At 44.7% G+C, this 21,398-nt stretch overlaps 1 protein-coding gene across 3 annotated transcripts in view; it reads right to left on the reverse strand.

Moving 5' to 3' along the window:
• The window catches only part of HABP4 (hyaluronan binding protein 4), a 47,181-nt gene extending 28,746 nt beyond the window's left edge, over positions 1 to 18,435 (reverse strand). Inside the window, exons 1-4 of one of the 3 annotated variants that reach the window (XM_036904424.2) lie at positions 18,113 to 18,435; positions 13,765 to 13,927; positions 8,175 to 8,336; positions 7,903 to 7,971 (exon numbers count right to left, since the gene is read on the reverse strand). In XM_036904424.2, the coding sequence (XP_036760319.1) occupies positions 7,903 to 7,971; positions 8,175 to 8,336; positions 13,765 to 13,927; positions 18,113 to 18,326 (608 nt within the window). In that variant the 5' untranslated portion in view covers positions 18,327 to 18,435. Of the gene's footprint in view, positions 1 to 7,902; positions 7,972 to 8,174; positions 8,337 to 13,764; positions 13,928 to 17,971 lie in introns of all 3 variants that reach the window. The other 2 variants (XM_036904422.2, XM_036904423.2) reach the window with 2 other exon arrangements.
• Positions 18,436 to 21,398: the final 2,963 nt, after the last annotated feature.

The following is a 21,398-nucleotide window of genomic DNA, read 5'->3' on the forward strand; positions in this document are numbered from 1 at the left end:
TTCCCCCAAGGTGCCAGAAGGGCCAGCCATCGCTGGGACCATGTGTCGAAATGTCCAGGGCCAGGTTCGTTCAACAGTGTCTCCAGGGTTTAATGCAGTAGGGACTGGCAGCAGGATGTTGCTCCACTGGCCATATTCTGGCTTCAATAACTGTTCTTTGCTTTGGACATACAATTGTATAGGAGAGGCAGCAAGGTGTGTGAGCATATCCACAGGGCTCAGAGCTCCTGTCCAGTAAAGTGGGTGCCTTGATCACTCTCAATCACCTCCGCCCAGCCATAGGCTGCAGAGACCCTCCAGGCCCCTCTTGGTGGTTTGCTGACCTGCACGACATGCAGGAAAAGCAACCAATAGTCCAGTAGCTGTGTCCACACAAGTGATGGCATACCAATATCCTTCTGATATGGGCAGAGGCCCGATATAGTCTATTTGCCACCTGACAAGGGGTATTGGCCCCCTTACTATTGTCTCATGTTGCTGTGGAACTCGGTGTAAGTCCCTCTTAGAGCACACAGGCACTCCTTCTGGGCTAAGCTGACTTCTTCAAAGGTCAATGGCAAGCCCCACCGATGGGCTACAGTCCAACATTGTCTTTTGCCCCACGTGAAACAAAGACTGGTGTAGCCACTGGGCCACACGAGAGGCAGGCTTTCCTTCTAGCCAATGCACCTGGGCCAATGTGTCTGCTTCATCATCCCCTGGGGATGCCAAAAGCAAATGGCCAGTCACATGATATATGGTAACAGTCTTAGTCTGACCAGAGGCCCGTAGGTCTTGCCACAACTCTTGCCCCAAAGGGGCCAGTGACCAACCATCCAGTTGGCATGATACCATGTTGGTAGCTACAGACAGGGTCAGTCCACAATAGACAGCCCAGCTGTCAGTGCAGACAACTATGGGGGAAGGCTCCTGGGTGATCACGAGCCATACTGCCTGCAAATCAGCCCATTGACTGTTCTTCCCCTCTCCATCCTCCATCCATATTGTCTCAGTCTTAGGATGAAAAGCCACAACCCTCCACTTCGGGGGCTGCCCATGACTGGAGCCATCTATGTACCAAGCATCTTCAGGTATAGAGGCTTTTCCCTCCTGATAAGGAGTCTCGGCTACCAATGGCTCAAAAGCAAGTTCTTCCTGCTTCTCACTGGTATAGGTAACTGGCCCCAATAAGCATTGGAGTTCTCCACATAAGGGGCTGGTAGAGAGGGCACTGTGCTGCTGTAAATATGCGCCCCACTTGGCCAGTGTAGGTGTCTGTGCCATGCCATTCCATGGCCTTTGGGTCCAGTCTTGCACCCACCCCACAATGGGATAGATGGTTATTACCTTGGAGCTGTCCCAGCAATGGGCTTTGTAACCCTAGCCAGCAAGGGGTGGTACACAGCAGCCATTTGCTTCTCTATCAAGGTGTACTGGACCTCTGCTCCTTTCCATAGTTGTGACCAGAATCCAATAGGTTGGTGTGTCCGTTCAAGCCACTGCCAAAGACCCCATCCATAACCATCTTCAGTTACATGAACATCTAGCTCACGGGGCCTTGATGAGTCCATTACACTCAAGGCCTGTAGGGTCTTGACTGCCCACTTGGTAGCAGTAAAAGCAGCTGCACATGCCTCATCCCAGTCCCACCTGATGCCCTTTCGTACCAACCGGTATAAGGACTTCAGAATCTGTGCCAAGCATGGGATAAACACTCTCCAGCAGCCCAACAGACCCCAAAACTCTTGTAATACTGCCACAAGTGGTAGGGGTGGGGAAAGCCTCGACCTTGTCTATGACTGCTTCAGGAATAACTTTATAGTTTTACCCAACCATACAACCCCCAAGAATTTCACAGACAAACCAGATCCCTGAACCTTGGTGCTGTTCACAGCCCATCCTTTTTCCTGTAGATGTTACAACAGTCTAGGAACTACCCCTTCTAAATCTGAAAGGGAATCAGATGTGAGCATAATGTCATCAATGTAGTGATACAACTGTACTGTTTGCAGTTTCTTCCATGTGGCCAAGACCTGGGCTACAAGTCCATGACAGATGGTGGGACTGTGGAGGTATCCCTGTGGAAGGACAGTGACTGTCCACTGCTGGCCTTCCCATGTGAAGGCAAACTGTTCCTTGCTTTCCTGCGCTATGTCAATAGAGAAGAAAGCATTAGGAAGATCTAATAGGTAATGATACGTTCCCAGTTCATGGCTGAGGGTGTCCAGAATGTCTGCAATAGAGGGGAGAGCAGCATGCAAAGGGGGTTTGACTTCATTCAATTCCCTGTAGTCCACAGTCATATGTCAGGAGCCGTCTGGCTTTCTCACTGGCCACATTGGGGAATTAAAAGGACTATGATTGGGCTTTATGATCCCCACCCTCTCCAACTCCCATAGACTTTCTCCAAATTCCTTGTGCCCCGCAAGCAATTTATACTGCTTAATATTTGTCAGTCACTGAGGTACAGGCAAAGCTACAGGTGGGTATTTAGCATGTCCCCTCAGAACTGCCTTTACCACACATACCCTCAGTCTGAACTCACCTGCAGTGGTCTGTAACCACAGGCCCTGCAGGATACCTACCCCCAAAATATATTCAGGGATGGGAGAAATGTACACAGTATACTCCATTGGGGGTAAACGCCTTAACCCCAATGAGATTTGGGCTTTCTTCACTCTAATTGCCTTACCCCCTTAGCCATCTAAGACAGCAGGGGTCCCAGGAAAACGCTCAGGGTTGCCATGAATCAGAGAACACTCAGCTCCTGTGTCCACCAGCACCAGGACACATTGTATATTCACAGGGGACCAATGAATAGCTAATTCTACATGTGGCCTCCAGTCCCTACCACATCCCAAAAGGTGGGGACTTTTGACTACCCCCTAGTCGAACTGCAATGCCCAATCATCCTCCTGTGGGATGAGGGCTCAGGCGAATCCTGAGTACTGTCCCCCAGGAAGTTTTACAGGGACACAGGCCGGGCTTGAGGCCTTGACTTTGGTTTCTGGGTCCTGGACCTCAGCAGCTGGAACTGCTGCTCTGGCTTAAATTGCTGCCACAGTTCTAACAATATTCTATTGGGCTGCCCATCAAGTTTTTCTTTCATTACCCTGGCCCTTATCAAATCAACACACATCTGGGTCCTCGAGACCTTCACAGAGCCCTTTGTACTTCTCCTTTCAGTAGTGGCCTGCACTTCCCTCTGTGCCCTTATTGTTTCAACCTCCCCCAGATCTGCTAAAGTACGAGTAGTCTCACTTATGGGTTGCCCTATGTGGGGGGCAAGAGTAGTCACTAGGGACTCAAAGAGAGATGTGGGAGCTGTATGCAGCACCAGATTTTTCATTCCTAGAGTGTGCACCTCCTCATCAGGGACCTGGGGGTCCATATTAGAGATGACATTTTTCATACCCAATTCCTGCAGTACCTGTTGGAGCTCTGCTTACGTTTTCCAACTACTGGGAAAATATGGTAAATCATCCTGATGAGGTCAAACTACCCTGATGGCAGCTGTCAGTCATTCCAGGGGTGTCTGATTCCCTGAGGCATGATGGGCATTTTGCAACCGTTGCCAGAGGGAAGGGTGAGTCATCTGGGAAGCCATTCTACTCATCTCAGTACCCGACATAACAATGTTTTCCACCCCCATATTCCAGAGATGTAAAAGCTATGTAGGCAGAGATTCCGATGGCCTCTGCCTATACCAGACGCTCATGTCCACCAGCTCATCCTGGGTAAAGGGGGGGAGCATGGAGTGCTCCACAACCTGGGGAGGGGGCGGCTCCTCCCCCTGAGGAGCCCTCAGTTATTTCTTTTTTATTTTCTTAATTGCAGCTGGGCAGGCCTTTAAAACAGCAGAGAGGATGGCATCCGCCCATGGCCACGCCTCCTCCTCTTCTCCTTTGGGCTCCTCCACGAACAGCTCCTCCACCATGTCTGGGGCTGAAGGCACCTCTCTTTCCTCCACCTCCCCCAAAGCCTCCTGCAATGCGGATTTTCCTGTCACCCCCCTCACTGCTGCTGAAGAATCTTCTAGGAGTGTGACCTGCCTTTTCAGTAATGGTCTCTCTTCTTTAACAGCATCCCATAGGTTATCGCCCAGCTCCTCCAAGCGATGCTCTAGTGTGTCTCTCTCCTGCCAAAGTCCCTCTCTCTCCTCGCTAACCCTCTTGATAATCCTCTTTTTCCTGCACAACATTTTCCACTATCTCGATGAAAAGAGACCCTACAATGCCAGCTACTACATGGCCCCCTAAGGTCTCCAAGCAGTCTTCCAACTCAGGGAGGGCTAATTCTGCAGCTTCCTGTGGTTCCACCCTTCCCCAGTTCTGGGAAGGTCCCACCCCTCCAGGAGGTACTTTACACCAATTCCCCACTAGGGGCTCCCAAATTGGAAGACCCACACCTGGGGGGATAACAGGTGAAGCTGCCACCTCTACTGCTGCATCCACTGGGGCCTCTCCACCATCCACAGGGGGGCTTCCTGGCATCTCCCGTCATCTGTGGGAGCAGCCTTCCCAAAGGTCGCATGCATTACGACAGATTTCAGGTTCAGTGGAATCCTGCTGACTAACACCAGATGTAAGCCCAGGGAGAGGAAATCCCAGGGCAAAATACCTCTAAAAACCAAAATCAGTCAATGGGAGAAATAAAGTTTAAAACTTGTTTATTGCTTACAAACTGCAGTCTGGGCCGTCTCTCTCTCCTGCTCCAGCAGAAGCAAGGACCTCCTCCTAACCTCTCAGGTTCCCATAAGCCCTAGGTTGCCCAGGTAATTACCCACTGATATGGAGATGAACTTCTCTTTACCCCTGAGGATATGCAGGGATATTCTGGAAATATTACAATTTACCCACATATGCTAAATTTATCTCACCTGAGCATTACTTAAAAAAAAACCCACTATCCCAGCAAAATCTCATTTTCAGGAAATGCTAAAATTACTCAATATAAGTATATCCATTAGAAATATTTGGTCATATCTTATGAACAAAACTCTACATATGGAGCCGGGTACTTGTCAGGAAAAGTAAAAAAGCTTCAGGAAAAAGCTTCATAAAGCAGGATTTTGTAAAAAGGTAACAAATTGAACTGTAGTAATGGAATAGACTTTTTTACATTAAAATTTGTTTTATTCTCAACTCAAAGCTATTGTAATCGACTTACAAAAAAAAAAGTCAGTTCTTTTAACACATTTGAATGACTAAAGTTTACTTCAAAGAAAGGTCCTAAATTAAATGCACTCTGTTAGGAAGACTGCCTGGCGAGGCCCACTCATGAAGGCTGCCTCTGCATGTGAGCCTGAGCCGGGCAGGGACATGTTAGCGTCCAGAAGCCCCAAGGTCCAGCTGGCGGTGCTGAATTGCTCCGACTTCCTCTTTATGCCCTTGGCCACCCAATAAACCAAGAAGATAAAAACACAGTTCACTGCTTTCAAATCATAAGAAGGCTATGAAGATATAGGGAAGGAAAAAAGCAGCAGAATATAAAAGAAATTCTATAAAAACCAGAATTTCTTAATCTTGAGGATCTGATTTTAAAGAAAAGAAAAATCACAGATTTTCCTCCTGCACTGACCTAGTTATTTTATGAATTAACATAAAATTAATGTTGTACTTACAGCTCTTACGACCAAAACTACAAAAAAATGAAGTTTCAAAATTAGCAACGATTAATTCAGTCAGATTGTTACTCTGTTGAATGTAAACTGCCCATGTTGGATTTATTGGAGCAGTAGAGCCCTGCGGCCAAGTCTGTATTTTGAGTTCAGTTAAGCTAAGGCTGAGAATGCCTGTGTGTGCAAGATGTTCCACAACACGGTGTTAAACACCTCCAGGCTCTGTTATCTAGCTCAAATCCATCAGATGTCACACTTAACCAAATCTATGGCAGAGAACAGATTTCAATCAAATGTTGCCTGCTTACTGCATAAACCTGTCTTGCTCTTCATAGCAAAATTTGGGAGGATGGAGACAATTCAGTGTTCAACACAGGCGTTCGCTGTCAAACTGCTGAAAGAAACCAGTAACGCAGGGACTGGCTCGGTCTCGCTACCCGCTAGCATCTTGTCTGCGAATCCAGCTCTCACTGCCAATGCCTTCCAACAGAAACACCAACTGTGGACCAAACCCTCACACCTATGAGGCTCCATGCAGCATATGGACTTGCCAGTCATGAACACATCACTTACTGTGTGAGGCTCCCCTCTGCTCCTTTCTCAGTGATCAAATGGAGCACATAACCCACATAACCCCACCACACGGCACTGTTATCGGGACCAAAATCAAAACCTCACTTGAGATGCACACCTTGTTTTACTGTGCTTCACAGATAATGTGCTGTTTGCAAACTGAAAGTTTGGGGCAATCCGGAATCCAGCAAGTCATTGGCTCCATTTTTCCAACAGCATTTGCTCACTTACTGTCTCTATGTCGCTTGGGTAATTCTCACACTATTTCAAACTTTTTCATCATTATTTTATTTGTTATGATGATCCGTGATCAGTGACTATGACTCATTCAAAGTTTGGGTGATAGCATTTTTTGGCAATGAAATATTTTTAAATTAAGATATATTGTTTTTTAGACATGATGCCATTGCATACTTCACAGACTAGAGTGTAGTGTGTAAACACAATTTTATATGCACCAGATAACCAAAAATTCATTTGACTCATTTTATTGCACTATCTGCTTTACTGCGGTGGGCTGGAACTGAGCCCACAGTATCTCCAAGGTAGGCCTGTGTAAAATAAGAAATTCAAGTCTAATTCTATGAAAAATTTTCAATTACAAATTATTGACACCTAAGAGCTTTGACTTTGTAATTCATAAACCAATCCAAATGGTACAGGATATATATTATTTTGGCATCAGCAGATGTCAGTCCACCAGGAAAATGTGGTCCCCTCTCCATGTCATAAGGCCAGTGATGACCCCCTTAGGGTACGTACATAAGCATTTGGAGCCAAAATGACTTTTCATTCAAATGTAAACTGATATGGAGTGATAGTTTTAGATAAGGGGGCAAATGAGATGATTCAGATGGTGGGGCTTCTAAAGCAAAATAAAACAAGATTAAAGGATTTGTAATCAAGATCCTGTGGAACCCCAGACTGAGAAACACTCAACAAATTTCCTTTCAAGGACAACATATATGTGCAATGGTAGTAAGTTTAATATTATATTTGATATTGTTTTGCACATTAGTCTTTAAAGACAATTTAAGAAAAATAAGTTCCTACAGAAAGCTTTTGTTCTTCAAAAGAAAGAAAGTGGAACTCTGGACCCCCTCAAGCCTGCAAACTTGAGGGAAGCCTGCCAGGAAACACATTCTGGGGACCCACTCCTTGCCCTGCCCTGCCTGTTCCTTCACAGACACCAGGAAGGCATGTCTCTGCAGCTGTGAAACAGCAGAATCAGGCACCTCCTCCAGGGAAAAAAACTGGCACAGATTTGAGGCACCAGGAAGCCTCTGAGAAACATTAAATTTGTACCTCAGATGAAACTTGTCATTGAGCTGTTCAATCTGGCCATGATTTCAGAAACTCAAAATGCAATGTATATAAGAACTTGGAAGGTCATAGAAAAATACAGACTAGCCTGGAATTTAGAAACTATTCTGAGGCATATGCAAATGTGGAGTGCTATGTGCCTGGTGCATCAGCAAAGACAGAAACCTGCTTGGCTAAAATAAAAGGATTTTAAAAGCAGTGTTCAAATTTAATTGCAACACAGCAAATACTTTTTAAAAAGTTATCATACTAAACAAAAGTCTAAAATCAATCTCTGCTTAAGGGCACATAAGTATAAAGACACTGCAAGCACAACACAGAGGATGTAATTTTCAAGAAGAGCAGATAAAGATCCAGAGGGTTCCGTTTAATTGTAAGTTCACAGAAGGCACACATTTGCACCATACCTGGTATTTTTACCTGACCCCCAGGTGCGAACTCCACATCCGCCCAAGTTGTCTTCAGCTCTGATTACTCTAGAGAAATAAAGAATGTTCCCTTAGGCTGGAAGCTGATCTCCAAGCTCCAAATCAGAAAAGCTGACCCAGAATCAGCCCCCTTAGGAAGAACAGCAAACTAAATACTAATAAAAAGTCGACTAAATACGAATATGCAGCGGATTCATAACATGTATCACCAAGATCTTAAAGGCAAAATAGAAATTTACAAAGAGACTCACATTTTATCATTCCCACCGTATCTCTCAAATTCTCGTTTCCCTCTCTGGTCAAAACTGTCAAAAGCTCTGCTCCTGGGACCACCTCTGCCTCTGCTTCGCAGGCCCCCTCTCAGGCCTCCGCGGCCTCGCAGTGGTCTTTCTCGGTCAAACCTGTCCCCTGGTCTAGGAAGAAATGGGTGCAATAAAAGGTGGTGAATTGGACTGAAAGGCTAAGGCTTTTTTGAGGAAAAAAAAAAGTAGGACATTATGGCTACAGTGTATTGGAAAGAATGGTGGTGTGAGTAATAAATTCATGGTTAGCTTTTACTAAACGCACACTATCCCTGGTGTCGTCCTGAGCACCTCACACACAAACCACAGCACCTAGGAGGTAGGTGACTTGCCCAGGTCCCAGCAGCTGCAGGGGAGCCTGCAGGAGAAGCAGGGACTGGGCAGGTCTCTGCTTGTCTGCAGAGTGGCACCCCTCTCAGGATGGGTTTCTCATTCATAAAATGAGGAGGTTAGGTAAAGAAACGTCTAATACTGATACTTAAGGCCCATCTCCCTCTCCCAAACATACAACCAGTCACTGATGTCTGGGGCTGGAAACCTTATAACCTGCCTTCCACCCCAGTTGCTCCACATAAACTTCCAAGGATCTCCCAAAGGTCCAGCAGCAACGTTTGTCTTTAAGTCATGGGAGCCCTATTCATCATCTGACATGGCTGACCACTGATTTTCCTCTGAACCCTCTGGTTTTTCTTTCCCTGCCTGTTTGCAAAAAACTAACTCTGTGATAGGCAATACTCCAACACACTGAAAAACCACCAGATCCCCTTGCCCCTCAAGTCACCCTCCACTCCTCAAAGGCAGCTGCTCCGTCACACAAAGGGAAGCTCTGCACCTATAATTCAGATGCACTGGTCATACTGTAGCCTAGTCTCTTCTAAGAAGCACCATCCTAATTTTCCAATGTTGTCTGCACATCCTGTGTCTTGGTGCTCTGCACGCAGCACTGCCCTGGTCTTCTGGACCTGTTTGTCCTGAAGTGCTATGGGGCATATTCCTGACTGCCCACCCCTTGCACACATCGTCCTCATCTCTTTACTAATTCGAGATGATCCTCAGTCATGTGACCCTGTGTGTCTCATTCGGGGAGTTCCGATTCCAGGCCACAGAGCCAGTTACCTCCTGGATCTCCCCGCCCCTGCAGATGCATGCCAGACACCAACCCCTTGCTTCTCCTATGGTCCCTAATTCCCAACACAAGAGCACCCAAGGGAACCGGGTCTCCTCCCCATGCCTCCCTCCTCTCCCTGCCACATAACCTGGACCCAGGGCCCATCCACTTCTCTCTCTGGTCACCAGCACTTCCTATGAGTACTTGCCTTTCCTCCACTAGACATGAAGTTCCTGGAGGGAGGACCAGTCTTTTTCATTGTTATAAATGTAGTTTAATAATATGAATTATATTTTTCAATTTGTCAAGGCTTTGAAAAACATTTAAAATGACAACAAATGACCTACTGGAATCTAGTGGCATTAGTGACCCAAACATCTACTTTTATGGATGAGACTGTTACACTAAAAACCTAGCATACGATAGCCAGTAAAAAGATGCAAGAAAACTCACAGTTCTCCTTGCTCAAAAAGATAAATTCAGATGCACTGGTCATACTGTAGCCTAGTCTCTTATAAGAAGCACCATCCTAAATAAATTCTCCAACTTGGCTTTTTTGTCTCCTACACCCCCTTGACCAAAAGGAAAATTTAAATAGAAATTGTTGTAAACTCTATTACACATTACAGTAAATATCTAAATCAGAGTTATAAAACAATGGCAAAAGGAACAGGAGATTCTCAACTAGGAAGTTGGACAGGCCATAAAAGAAAAAAGTCTACCTAAAAACTGAGAGGAAATGAAAGACATACATGGAAAACCATGCCAACCATCAAAGTCAGGTTTAAATTTACATGAAATCTAGATCAGGAATTAAAACATACAAATTCATTAAAAATGTAATTGAAATCGACCTTACAAATAGCTGTGTGTTCCAGTGTATTTTAATCCCTTAAACCACTTTTTCTTTACTCCACAGGTTCACCCCCACCCTTACCCCCAATTAAACATATTCTCAATTGCTTCTTTGTAATCGTCTTCTCATAAGTTATATCCTCTTTTTTTTACAGGTTGGTGAGCTTTGGGGAATCCTGTACTACACTTAGCAAGTTTTATTTGTGACATATTCACAAGCAAACAGAAGCAAACCAGCATTTGAGCCAGTGTCCTGCTTTGCAAGGGCACAATTCTAATAAGCAGACACAAGTACTTGTTTTATTTGTGTAAAGGGAATGAGGTTCACAGAGGGGTGGGAATGGGACTAGTGTTTAAGGGGTAAGGAGTTTCAGCTGAGGAAGATGGTAAAGCTCTGGAGCAGGAGGTCGTGACTGCTGCATAACAATGTAAAGGTACTTAATGCCACTGACTTGTACTGGTCAAGTGGTTAAAATGGTAAATTTTATGTTATGTATATTTTACTACAATTTTGAAAAATGCTTCTTTATGAAGAGGGAAAACAATTTAAATATCCTAATAAGTGATTCCTGCATTACTGGGTATGACTTGAAATGACCAGCAGTAAACCACACAAAAAGCCAAATGTATCTAGACAGAGGCAGACTAACTTCCTAAGAGTCTGTGTTGACAGTTCCCTTAAGTTCATCATATGGCGCCTAAAGGAAATGCCTACAGCATTAAGCCCAGGGGCTGCATGCCCAGACTGTATGTGGCTGATTCCACACTTGAGCCACAAGGCTAGTTATTCTCAGCACCATTTATGATACTGCTTCTATGTGAAAAAACACGTTTCACCTTAGCAGAAAAAAATCCGTGTCACATGGCTGTGACCAGAGTAGACATTACTGAAACATTCGGTCTTTGTTTCCTCCACAAATCAAGAGGACTGAATTAGTCTGCTAAGACTGACAAGGTTCTATAATTCTGTCCAATAAACATACACAGAATCGTAGAAATGCAAGGTGGTACTATTTTTCACTATCAAATAAGATCAAACTTTATTATATTCAAGTCTAAAGACAGTGCTATGAGAAATGTTCTTACAGATTATTAGTGATAGAGTAAGTCAATAGATTACCAGGATAGTGTTTGTCACTAGGTCTCAGCAGCCCCTGGCCCTGATTTTTGTTTTTATGCTATATATTCCTATCTGCCCTTGCACTGATGTGGGTACATGACACCCTGCTGGGAACTCTGCTTTGGGACCCTCATTGGGATTCCCACTTCCAGATCTCCATCCAGGGAAGTCCCTACATATATAAACAGCTGCTCACTGGGTATTTTTATAAAATAAAGAGCTGGAAGCTGAGTAAAGGCCTAACACTAAAGGAATGGTAACATCATAATACATCCAAACAACAGACATAAAAGAACTATTAAAATGCTTACCAAACATTGTGAATGACATGGAAAAGGCTTCTGCTAAGTCAGTGGGAAGAAAGAGTATAAAGTGTTCAGTGTATATGTACTGTCATCCTATGTATAAAAAAGAAAGGAAGAAAATAGGCCAGATAGGAAGAGTAATCATCTTAGATGGTAAATAGACAGTTTTAATTTTCTTTATATTTTATGTATTTTCTAAATTGTTTAAAGTAACTTCATTTTTATTAAAGATCTTATGGACCTTGATTAATAGAAGAGTACTGTTTAAGAAACTAAGGAACATACCTTTTCTGATAGCACATGGCTGATCAAAAAATTTTTCAAATTTCCTCGAAAGTAAAAATCCCCCAATGTGTATTTGTAATGCGACACACTGAGAAGGACATCAGACTTCGTGCTGTTGTTCCCGGCAAAGCATACAACCCTGTCCAGGGAGTGGATACAGACAAAACCAGATTCTGGACTGTTCTAAAAGGACATCATTAGGACAACTGGTACAATCTTAGTGTGTAGATCATACAATTTGGAGAATTGTAGTATTATAGCAATGTTAATGAGTTTGATAATTGTACCATGTTTTTAGGAAACACATTTAAAGTATCCAGGGAATAAAGAGACATCTGGTACCCTAGCAAACGTGTGTGTGTGTGTGTGTGTGTGTGTGTGTGTGAGAGAGAGAGAGAGAGAGAGAGGAAGAAAGAGGGAGGAAGGGGTAGGATAAAGCAAATGTGGTGGGAATCTGGATAAGGTCATATGGGAATTCTTTACATAATTCTTGCAATTGTCTGAAATATGAAAGAATTTCTAAAGAAAAAAGAAGAAATCCTCCATAATCCTGTATCCCACCCCATCCCTACCCTCTCATACACTGTATGGTTTCACTTAACAGGCAACTTTTCATGTTAACTTATAAAGACCTATCTTATCCTTTTAAGAGATTCATAGTTTTTGCTATGAAAAAAACTAGAAACATGGATTCATGCTTTTGAGCTGTAATTTCTTTATTTCCACAGGATAAATCCCTTAAGTAAGGAGGAAAAAAACCACAAATGCTTCCCAAAATAAGCAGCTCTGACCCAGAAGGCTTTTTGTAACCAAGCAGACTGCAGCCATTACACAGCAAATCTGAAGCAATCACACACACACACAGCAGAACTCAGTCGTTCTCCGACCCTGGCCCTCCACTGTCCTGATGTGTGGATGTGCACTTAGGGAATGATCTGCAGACCCCACCTGCGTGGCTCTCCCGGACTGAGCTTTCTCTGCCAGGCTCTTTCTGGGTTAGTTTGTTTTAATGGACTCCAGAGTGCGGGTTTACAAAGCCATGTTCTTTAGTTAAAACCTGTAGCCAGGATCCTAAACGGAATTAGTAGTCAGGAAGTTCAAAGACTTCGGGTATCATGGCTCCCTTGACATCAAATCGTACACTATTCTTGTCTCCCTCAGCTTTTTTTACCTCATCTTCCTTTAAATGTGATTCACAAGCTGTTTCAGTTTAATCTAAACTCAGTGCTCTGCAGGTTTAACAACTGAAAGAAGCTTCAGGCATCCAGCATCTGTCTCGTTAAGGCCAAGCCTGACAAGAGAAACTGCTACCCCTGTGTGTGTGTGTGTCAGGGGGCACACGGCCTGTGCGCTGCCTCATCCCTCAGAAGGGGTGTCAGACTGCACCAGCCCCACACTGTCTTCCCAGAGAAGGTCTGGGAGCTGGAAATGGGGGTTACACATTGTTTTAGTTTTCCTGTGGATGCCTTCATGATGGCCTATGGACCTGATGTGTGGCTAGAGATGTAAGTTTGTTAGTAGTCTAAATTAGCAATGCTAAACCAAAAACATAACTTATTTCTAGCCTAAGCTTCAACAGACTATCTAACCAGTTTAATATACTCCAGTGTAATTTTTATGAGAGTGCTTTTCTGTTAGGTATAACTAATTCACTTTTCCCCTTACAATCATTTCCTGAATCAAGGCATAAGGTCATCCCTGAGATAAATGAAAGCTCCTTCTTGTGTCACCTGAAGTAGGATGCTTTGCTTCTTAAATGGGCAAAATATTCCCAGGGCTGTACCACCAAGAGGTCCCACAGGCTAGCAGCTCCCAGAGAACACTCTGGGGCCTGTCCCCCCACACACCAAGGTCTGCAGGACGTACTTTTCATCTGTGAACTTCTCAGGTGTAAAGTCTGCCTGCCTCTCAGTCTCATAGGGTCGACATTCCCTGTAGGGTCTCCGCTCTGCTCTCTCAAGTGTCACCTCCATGCCCCGGCTATCACTCCATCCTTGCTGCTCCCCTCTCCTTGGAGTCCGCTTCTGGCCTGCCAGTGAAAAATCAGAGGGAGAGTAGGCACATGAGGTCTTCGCCTGCACAGCTACAGGTACTTGTAAATTTCCCTCTTCCCTAGACATCAGTGACAAAGGACAATTTGGGAAATTTGGAAAAGTTTAGAAGAGAAAAAGTTGCTCACACTACTGCCCAGAGTGAACTACTTGTTAATAGAACTTTGAAGTTACTATTGAATCATGTTTCCCTTTATGTCCTGGAAAGTATAAGAAGATATACTATACCAACTAAGTTATAATTATAGGTATCTCCCAAGGACCCTGTGACAGCTATGGACATACATCTTTGCTAAACAAACGACATTTCACAATAGCAGCTTTATCAAAACATGGGAGCTAAGCTCCATCCAGAAAGCTAAAGTATTAAAAACCCTGCATTTCACATCATACTTTTAGAACCCCAACTAGGTTGGTTTATCATTAGCCACCAAGGTTTTTAAATAGTTTGTACTGCTATCTTTTTCAATGCCCTCAGTCAGCATGGAAGGGGCATCGTTTGCCCAGGGAGAAGCCATGGACAGGCTAGCACTAGCCTGGGCATGGGAGCAGCTGGGCCACCCCAGTCTGCCCTCTCACTGTGCTCCTCTTTAGTTCTGATCCTTGAACAATAGTAAGCAGAGTCTATGTTTGAAGGTACCTAATACTTGGTAGATATGTCGTGAAGAACCTTGTCACTTCTTAAATCATCTTCCCAAAGTGTTTATCTTCTCTTTGTATACACTTAAAAGGTCTCCATCTCAAAATATGATGGCCAATTTTTATTATATAGCTTTGATTTTTCTTGGTATAAAGTTCTATGGCTTCACATTGGTTCTATGGCTATAAAAATATTAGACATTTTAAAATTATGAGTATTCTTTTAACTGCTGGATTCCTACTTAGACAGATAAACATGACTTTTAAAGAAACACACTGAATGTATTTTTCTCTTTCCCTACTTAATATTTTCCATCTAAACTTTATAAACTGGGCACATGTAAATACTGACAAAGTTCCAAAACCTCACAATCTCATTCTAAAGCAAAAATCATACTTGTGACACCACTAATATAAAATCGTGCAATTTGCTACTTGTTAATATAAAGTACTTTTTTCCATATGTGAAAAGTTGCACAACAAATCTAAGTTCAATCTTAATGTCCTATAACGTAGAAATGCTTAAATCAGACCTACACCCCGTACTGAAGTCACAGTCTGAGCTTGGAACATGTTTAGGATATAGGGAAGATGGTATCATAGAGCATTATGCTTTTATGGCACAAACAAAACAGGCTGACACACATCCCAGAAATATGCAACCTCAGATCTGAGGGCACAAATATTGCTACCAGGGACCAAATTTGGAAGAGGTACTTGAAAACTAAGGTGCAAAATACTATTAGAGAACTGTAATACACTATGACACACAGCCATTAGCAATATGTCAACACTACTGACACTTTTTAATACTTTTCCTTCAATGTAAGAAGTTATTTTAATACAGCTTCAAATTTCCTATTTATAATCACTAATTAAAAAAATATTTTTTCTCCATTCAACTATAGAATGACTTAGGAGCTTATCCCACCTTCTTTTTGCTTCTAGAATGGTATCAATTAAATTTGGAATTCATCATTCAACTCCTAAATGACATTACTGCAATACTTTGTATTAAAACCTCTTCCCAGGTTTGTATGTAAAGTGAAAACTATTAAATATGACCATCTTTATGACTTATTCAATAATTATCAATACCCTGCAAACATTTCATTCTCCCTCTAAATCCAAAACACAAGGTAACAGGCATCCACTTTCCCCCAGAGCTGAGTACTAAGAGGTCAAGACTGCAACCAAACCTGCCTTGTTCTTTGTGCTGGTTCAGCAGCTTCCAGTAGATAATGCAAACAATGAATTTCTCTAGCCCTTTCCAACAAAGGGCTGACACATGCAGTCCAATCACTGATTTAAACCTACGCCCATATGAAGGAACAGAGTACAAGAAAATTTATAGTGAGATTTCCTAAAAAAGTTGAGATATGACTCAGAGACAACAGTTCTGAAAGGCTAGGGAAAGGAGAACTAAAACAGCCTCTGAGAACTTCAAGAATGAGTTACTGAGCAAGATTCACCCAGGGTCTATGTATATTGCTAAATAGTGAAGGACATTAAAAACCTCTGTTTCCAGGGGAAACTCTTATAATTTCCACATCCTTTTGAGATTAATAAATGTTTTCATTATATGTCAACCATGTTTTGACTTTGATTCTTGTCTCTAAACATTCACTTACAATATCCTAAACATTTTGAGTACTAGAAAAATTCAGTCCTTATCAATTAGGGCTACAAAACCTTGAGAGAGTAGCTCTCTATAAATTTAGTACAGTAACTACATAAATGACAATTAATGAACTGTTTGCTGCTGAAATAACACATACTGGAAAAAGAACTAGAATGACAAGATCTCTAACTACAAAATTAACTGAAAGTCTTTAATATAGATCTCAAAGTCAGATCACCTGGATCATGAGCTGACAGACAAGAAGTTATAAACATACTAGATTACAATTCTAAGTGAAAGCAGCAGGTTGTAAACGAGTTTATAACATTTAAATTTAGAAAAAAGAGAAATAGCTCTGTGCATTTACATATATAAATGCAAGATGTTAACAGTAAGGAAAAAGGGGGATTTCACTTTACTATATACATTTCTGAACTGTTAAAATTTTTCTAACAAAATGTGTGAATTCTTAATATTAAAGATTAAAAAGTAATTTATTAACAGCACTAAATGCAGTTTCACACTATTCTAAAGGATAAAATACATTACTTTCACTTGTTAAAAAAGGGAGAACAGTTTAGCCTCCCTCAATTTTTATAACTATATTTAAATAAATTTGAGAAACAATAGAATACAAAATGAACAACATATCTCCAGTATCACTTACTGTTTAAACATGCTGATAAACGTACTGGCCTACCAAGGGGTCTTGAGATATCCAATAGCATTTAAAATAATTTTCAACACCTTTACTATAGTGACTTTATTTTCTGACTCTAAAGTGCTATTGCTGAACTTTTCACAGATAAAGGTAAACATTACCTAGCTGCAGGAGTCAAAGCCCCAACACTGAAATCTGGGCTGGTATGCACAAGTTTTATCAAGCAAGAACCAAGCCAGTAAAACCGAATTGAATACATTGCCAAGCGCTGGCAGGAGTGGTCAAACCACGCACATCTTAATTTTAACACTTTTTCGGGAAACCTTAGGGCCGCTGCCTTATTTTAGAGAAAAAGGAAACACAGGTGGAGTCTTGCAGACTATGCCACTGATGCGATTCAGATGGGGAAGGTCCCCTAGGCACCCTCCGCCCTCAATGCAGAGAGCAGAATAGCAGAGCTATGCAAGCGGCCTTCTGGCTAACCAGGCGGCGGGCAACTTTGCACGTTCTTGTTGAAAAGGTTACGCTTTTCTTACAGCAGCCCGAGTTAACGAGTTTCACCCCGTCCACAGCACCCGCTGTCTGCTACGAGTGCGGGTGAAGGCACAGCGCCCGCGAGGCGCCGGGGACCGTGGTCCTGACGTCACAGCCGCCCCCGCGGCCGCCGGGCCTCCCTCCGTCACAGGCCCGAGCCCGCCCCCGCGGCGCCCTCCCGGCCGCTCTCGGCCTCCCGACCCGATCCCGCAGAGTCTGCGATGGAGGATGGGGAAGGTCCCCGCCTGCTCTGGTGCATAGATCCGCACAGCACCCCCGCGATACCCCTCAACTTTGTCCAACTTGTGCAGGCTCCGCCCCGGGGCCGGGACCCCGACCCCGCGCCCCCGACCCCGCGCCCGGGCTCCTCATGCCCGGTAGGGACCGGCCGAGGCCAGAAGGCGCGTGACACGCCCGCCGCCGTCCACCTTCCTCGGCCGCGGGGACCCTCCCCGGGGCTCCCACCAGGATAGGACCGACCGAGACCCCCGCCTCCCAAGGCGCCGAGGGGGTGACCTCCGTGACTCGCCCCCTGCCCTCAGCCCCCGCGCCCACTGGAGCGCGTACCGGGCGGCTGCGGGCCGCCCCCGGGGCTGTCCGGCTGCGACGCGCCGGGGGCGGGGAGGCTCTTGCGCTCCTTCTGGGATTCCCTCCGGCCGCCGCCCGCGCCGGGTCTGTGGCTCGAGGCCCCGGCCGGGCTCCTACCACCTCGACTGCCGGCTCCGGCCACCGCTGCCTCATCGCGCCGCTTGCGCTGGAGCTGCTGCTGGCGCCGACGCTCGACCTCGCGAAGGATGTCGAACGGGTCTGACTCGTTGTCCAGCAGCTGGTGGAAGCGGTTGGCCACGGCGCAGCCGAAACTCTCCTGCATCGCAGCGCCTGCGGCGGCCGCAGCCACGGGACTGCCCAGGGCGCCCTTCATGCCGCCGCGGCCACTGCGGGCCCGCCGCGCAGCCCACGCGAGCGAGCCCCAGCACAGCCGGCGGCGAGAACCCAACCCGCCCGCCGCGGCCGCCCCTCCCCCGCCCACAGACCCCGCCCCGCCCAGCGCCCGCCCAGCGCCCGCCCAGCGCCCGCCCGCCAAACAATCAGCGCGCGTGGACACGCCCCCTTCTCGAGCCGGTCGTCCTGGAAGCCCAATCAGCGGCCGGCTGCTGTCACGTCACGCGACCTCTATGCCGCTCCCCCGACACAGCAGGGATGGGCGGAGTCAGGGGCGGAGCTAATGGGAGGAGCAACGAGTCCTGTGGTCCCCGCGGCTCCTCTTCGCGGAGGATCGTGGATGTCTTTTGTGTTCTTCCTGGGACTGGGTCTTCATTCGTTATTGGCAACAATTGTTTGAAGTTTCTATATTCAGTTAGTCTTTCAGCAGCCCAGAGTAAACACTATGTGCCAGGGCGTTACACTGTAGGAGTCCCTAGCTCCCTGTTCTCACACATCTTACAGTCTGCAGACAGAAAGTGCCCTGAAGCAAAGGCAGACTTCTCTTCGCGCCTGTCCGGAGGGACCTGGTCTAATTGGGAAGCCTGGAAAGGCTTTCCCTAGGAAGCAACGGTTAAGTGGAGATCTGAAGGACGACAGGGGCCGCAGCCACGGGTCTGTGCAGGAGTCTTGAGATGGGATGGAGCAGAACTCATTCAAGCTCAAAGGAAACCAATGGAACTGATTGCAAAGAGTTGGAGGAGGGCCTTCTTTTGGCCTTTATTCTTCGGGTGGGAATCAAATTTTGAGCATGGGCGGGTATTTGAGAAGGCCACACCAGCTGCAAGGTGGACTAGTTTGGAGGGAGATCAAAATGGATGAATTGATACCGAGCAGATGGTTGTAGAGCTCCAGGGAATGGTTGACAGTGACTTGGATGAGAATGGTGGCAATGGAGGTGAAGAGAGAAGTACATTGAGGAGCTATTTTTGAGGTTATCTCAACAGGACTAGGTGATATGAGCGATGAAGACAAAAGATCAGGGTATGATGACTCCTATTGTGCGGGGGTAATGGTGGTGCTATGCACAAGAAAATAGAGCCCTAGAAGAGACCATTTTGATGATGATTATGAGTTCAGTCTTGGACATTTTGAGGTTTCGATTTTGTTGTTTTTAATTCAACTGGGGCCGGAGCTCAGAGGACCCTGAATTTCACTGTCCTCCAGGAAGTCTTGCCTGCACACTGGTGCAGGCACTCAAGGTTGCCTATGCTATATCCCTTCCTTTCCTTTTTACCTTTTCCCAGAACCTGAATTTCATTAGGGTGTAAGGTGGCTGTATACCCCTGGGGAAGCTGGGTGCCTTAACAGTCTCACACCCAATCTTAAAATGTCCGCAATCGTGAATTATAATTCCATTCCCTTGCCCATGACTGGTGTAGGAATAGGCTTGTGGTGCAAATCTGGCAGAACAGACCTGAGGGTTAATATATCTGGAGGACTTCTGGGAGCATTTTCCTTGTACCTAAAAAGGGATTGAGAAGGGCTCTGCCGTCTTCTCATTTCTGTTCGTTGGTCCTTGTATGTGAGGAGGACATGATGCATAGAGTTGCTGTCCCTTATTGGGACTATGAGGATGGCAGAACAGGCATATTGGAGAAAGCTTAGTTCCTTGATGTCTGACCAGCTGACTTACCCCACTTGGGAACTTTCCTATGTCAACTTATTATTAGGTGAGATGATAAATGCCATCATTGTTTAATCTCCTTTTGGTTGTCCCTTGGTTCTTGCATCCTGATAGAGCATCTTGCTCAGGTTGTCATTACTGGCTTTTACTTTCCTTTAATAGCAAATGGCAAAGGAACCTTTAACTCCAACTGCTGCCAGATCTGTGTTTACTCACTTATTCAATTTCCTGTTGTTCTGGAGGAAGACAATGATGATGTTTAGCATTCTAGGTAGCTGTACATGTTTGTTGAATGACTGTAGATTTTCAGATATTTGGTCATCTCCTTGGAGTTAGCAGAGGTTTATGTATTTCTTACCCAAAAGAATTGAGAGCTGATGTTCAAACAAAAACTTGTACCTGTATGTTCACAGAAGCACTACTCACAATAGTAGCACTATTGTACATCAGCTGATACATGGATAAACGAAATGCAGTACAACAGATTAATACTTGGCTAAGGGAATGAAGTACTGATGCCTCCTACAACATGGATGAACCTTAAAAGACACTATGCCAAGTGAAAGAAGACAGCACACATGGCTTCCTATTGTATGATCCCATTGATAAGAAATGTCTAGAAAAGGGAACTCCATAGACACAAAGCATATGAGTGGTGCCAGGGGTTCAGGGGAAAGGGGATGAAGAGCGACTGCTTAATGGGCATGAGGTTGTCTTTGGGATGAAAATTTTCTGAAACTGGGTAGTTGTGGTGGTTGCATAAAATGTGAATGTACTAATACCACTGAATTATACACTTTAAAATGGTTAAAATAATAAATTTTATATGTATTTTACCATACTTTTTAAAAAGCGTACATTTTGGAGTTAGACCACTGTTTGAACCCTGGCTCCGCTACTGATTCACTTTGTGACCTTGGTGTGTGTTATTGCTGTGCTTCAGGTTTCTCATCTGTAAAACAGAAAAATAATGGTGCCTCCTTCAGTGGGTTATTAGGAGGACAGGGTCAGACAATGCACATGAAGCATGCAGCTCTGTGGCTGGCACAGAGTATATCCTCAATAACAGTCATTATCAACATTACTAGTACCATCATTGCTTAAGTAGAGTTGATGTATAATATTATATTAGTTTCAGGTGATCATCTTCATGTTTTTGAATCAGGCTTAAGATGCATAGAATCATAACAAGGCTTCATAATTATGAGACAAATGAAATTTCCAAAGATTTTTCCTGCACCAGAATCACCACATGTCCCAGAAAGCATACTTGGAGAAGTGCTCCTTCAAGCCAATGTTTGCCTCTGGCATCTTTAAGCTGCCCATTGCCAAGCCACACCACCACAGAACCATTACCACCAAAGAGCTAGGCCTGTCGTCTTCCCA

The sequence above is a fragment of the Manis pentadactyla genome, chromosome 3, assembly GCF_030020395.1.
Source record: "Manis pentadactyla isolate mManPen7 chromosome 3, mManPen7.hap1, whole genome shotgun sequence".
In the NCBI taxonomy this organism is placed as follows: Eukaryota; Metazoa; Chordata; class Mammalia; order Pholidota; family Manidae; genus Manis; species Manis pentadactyla.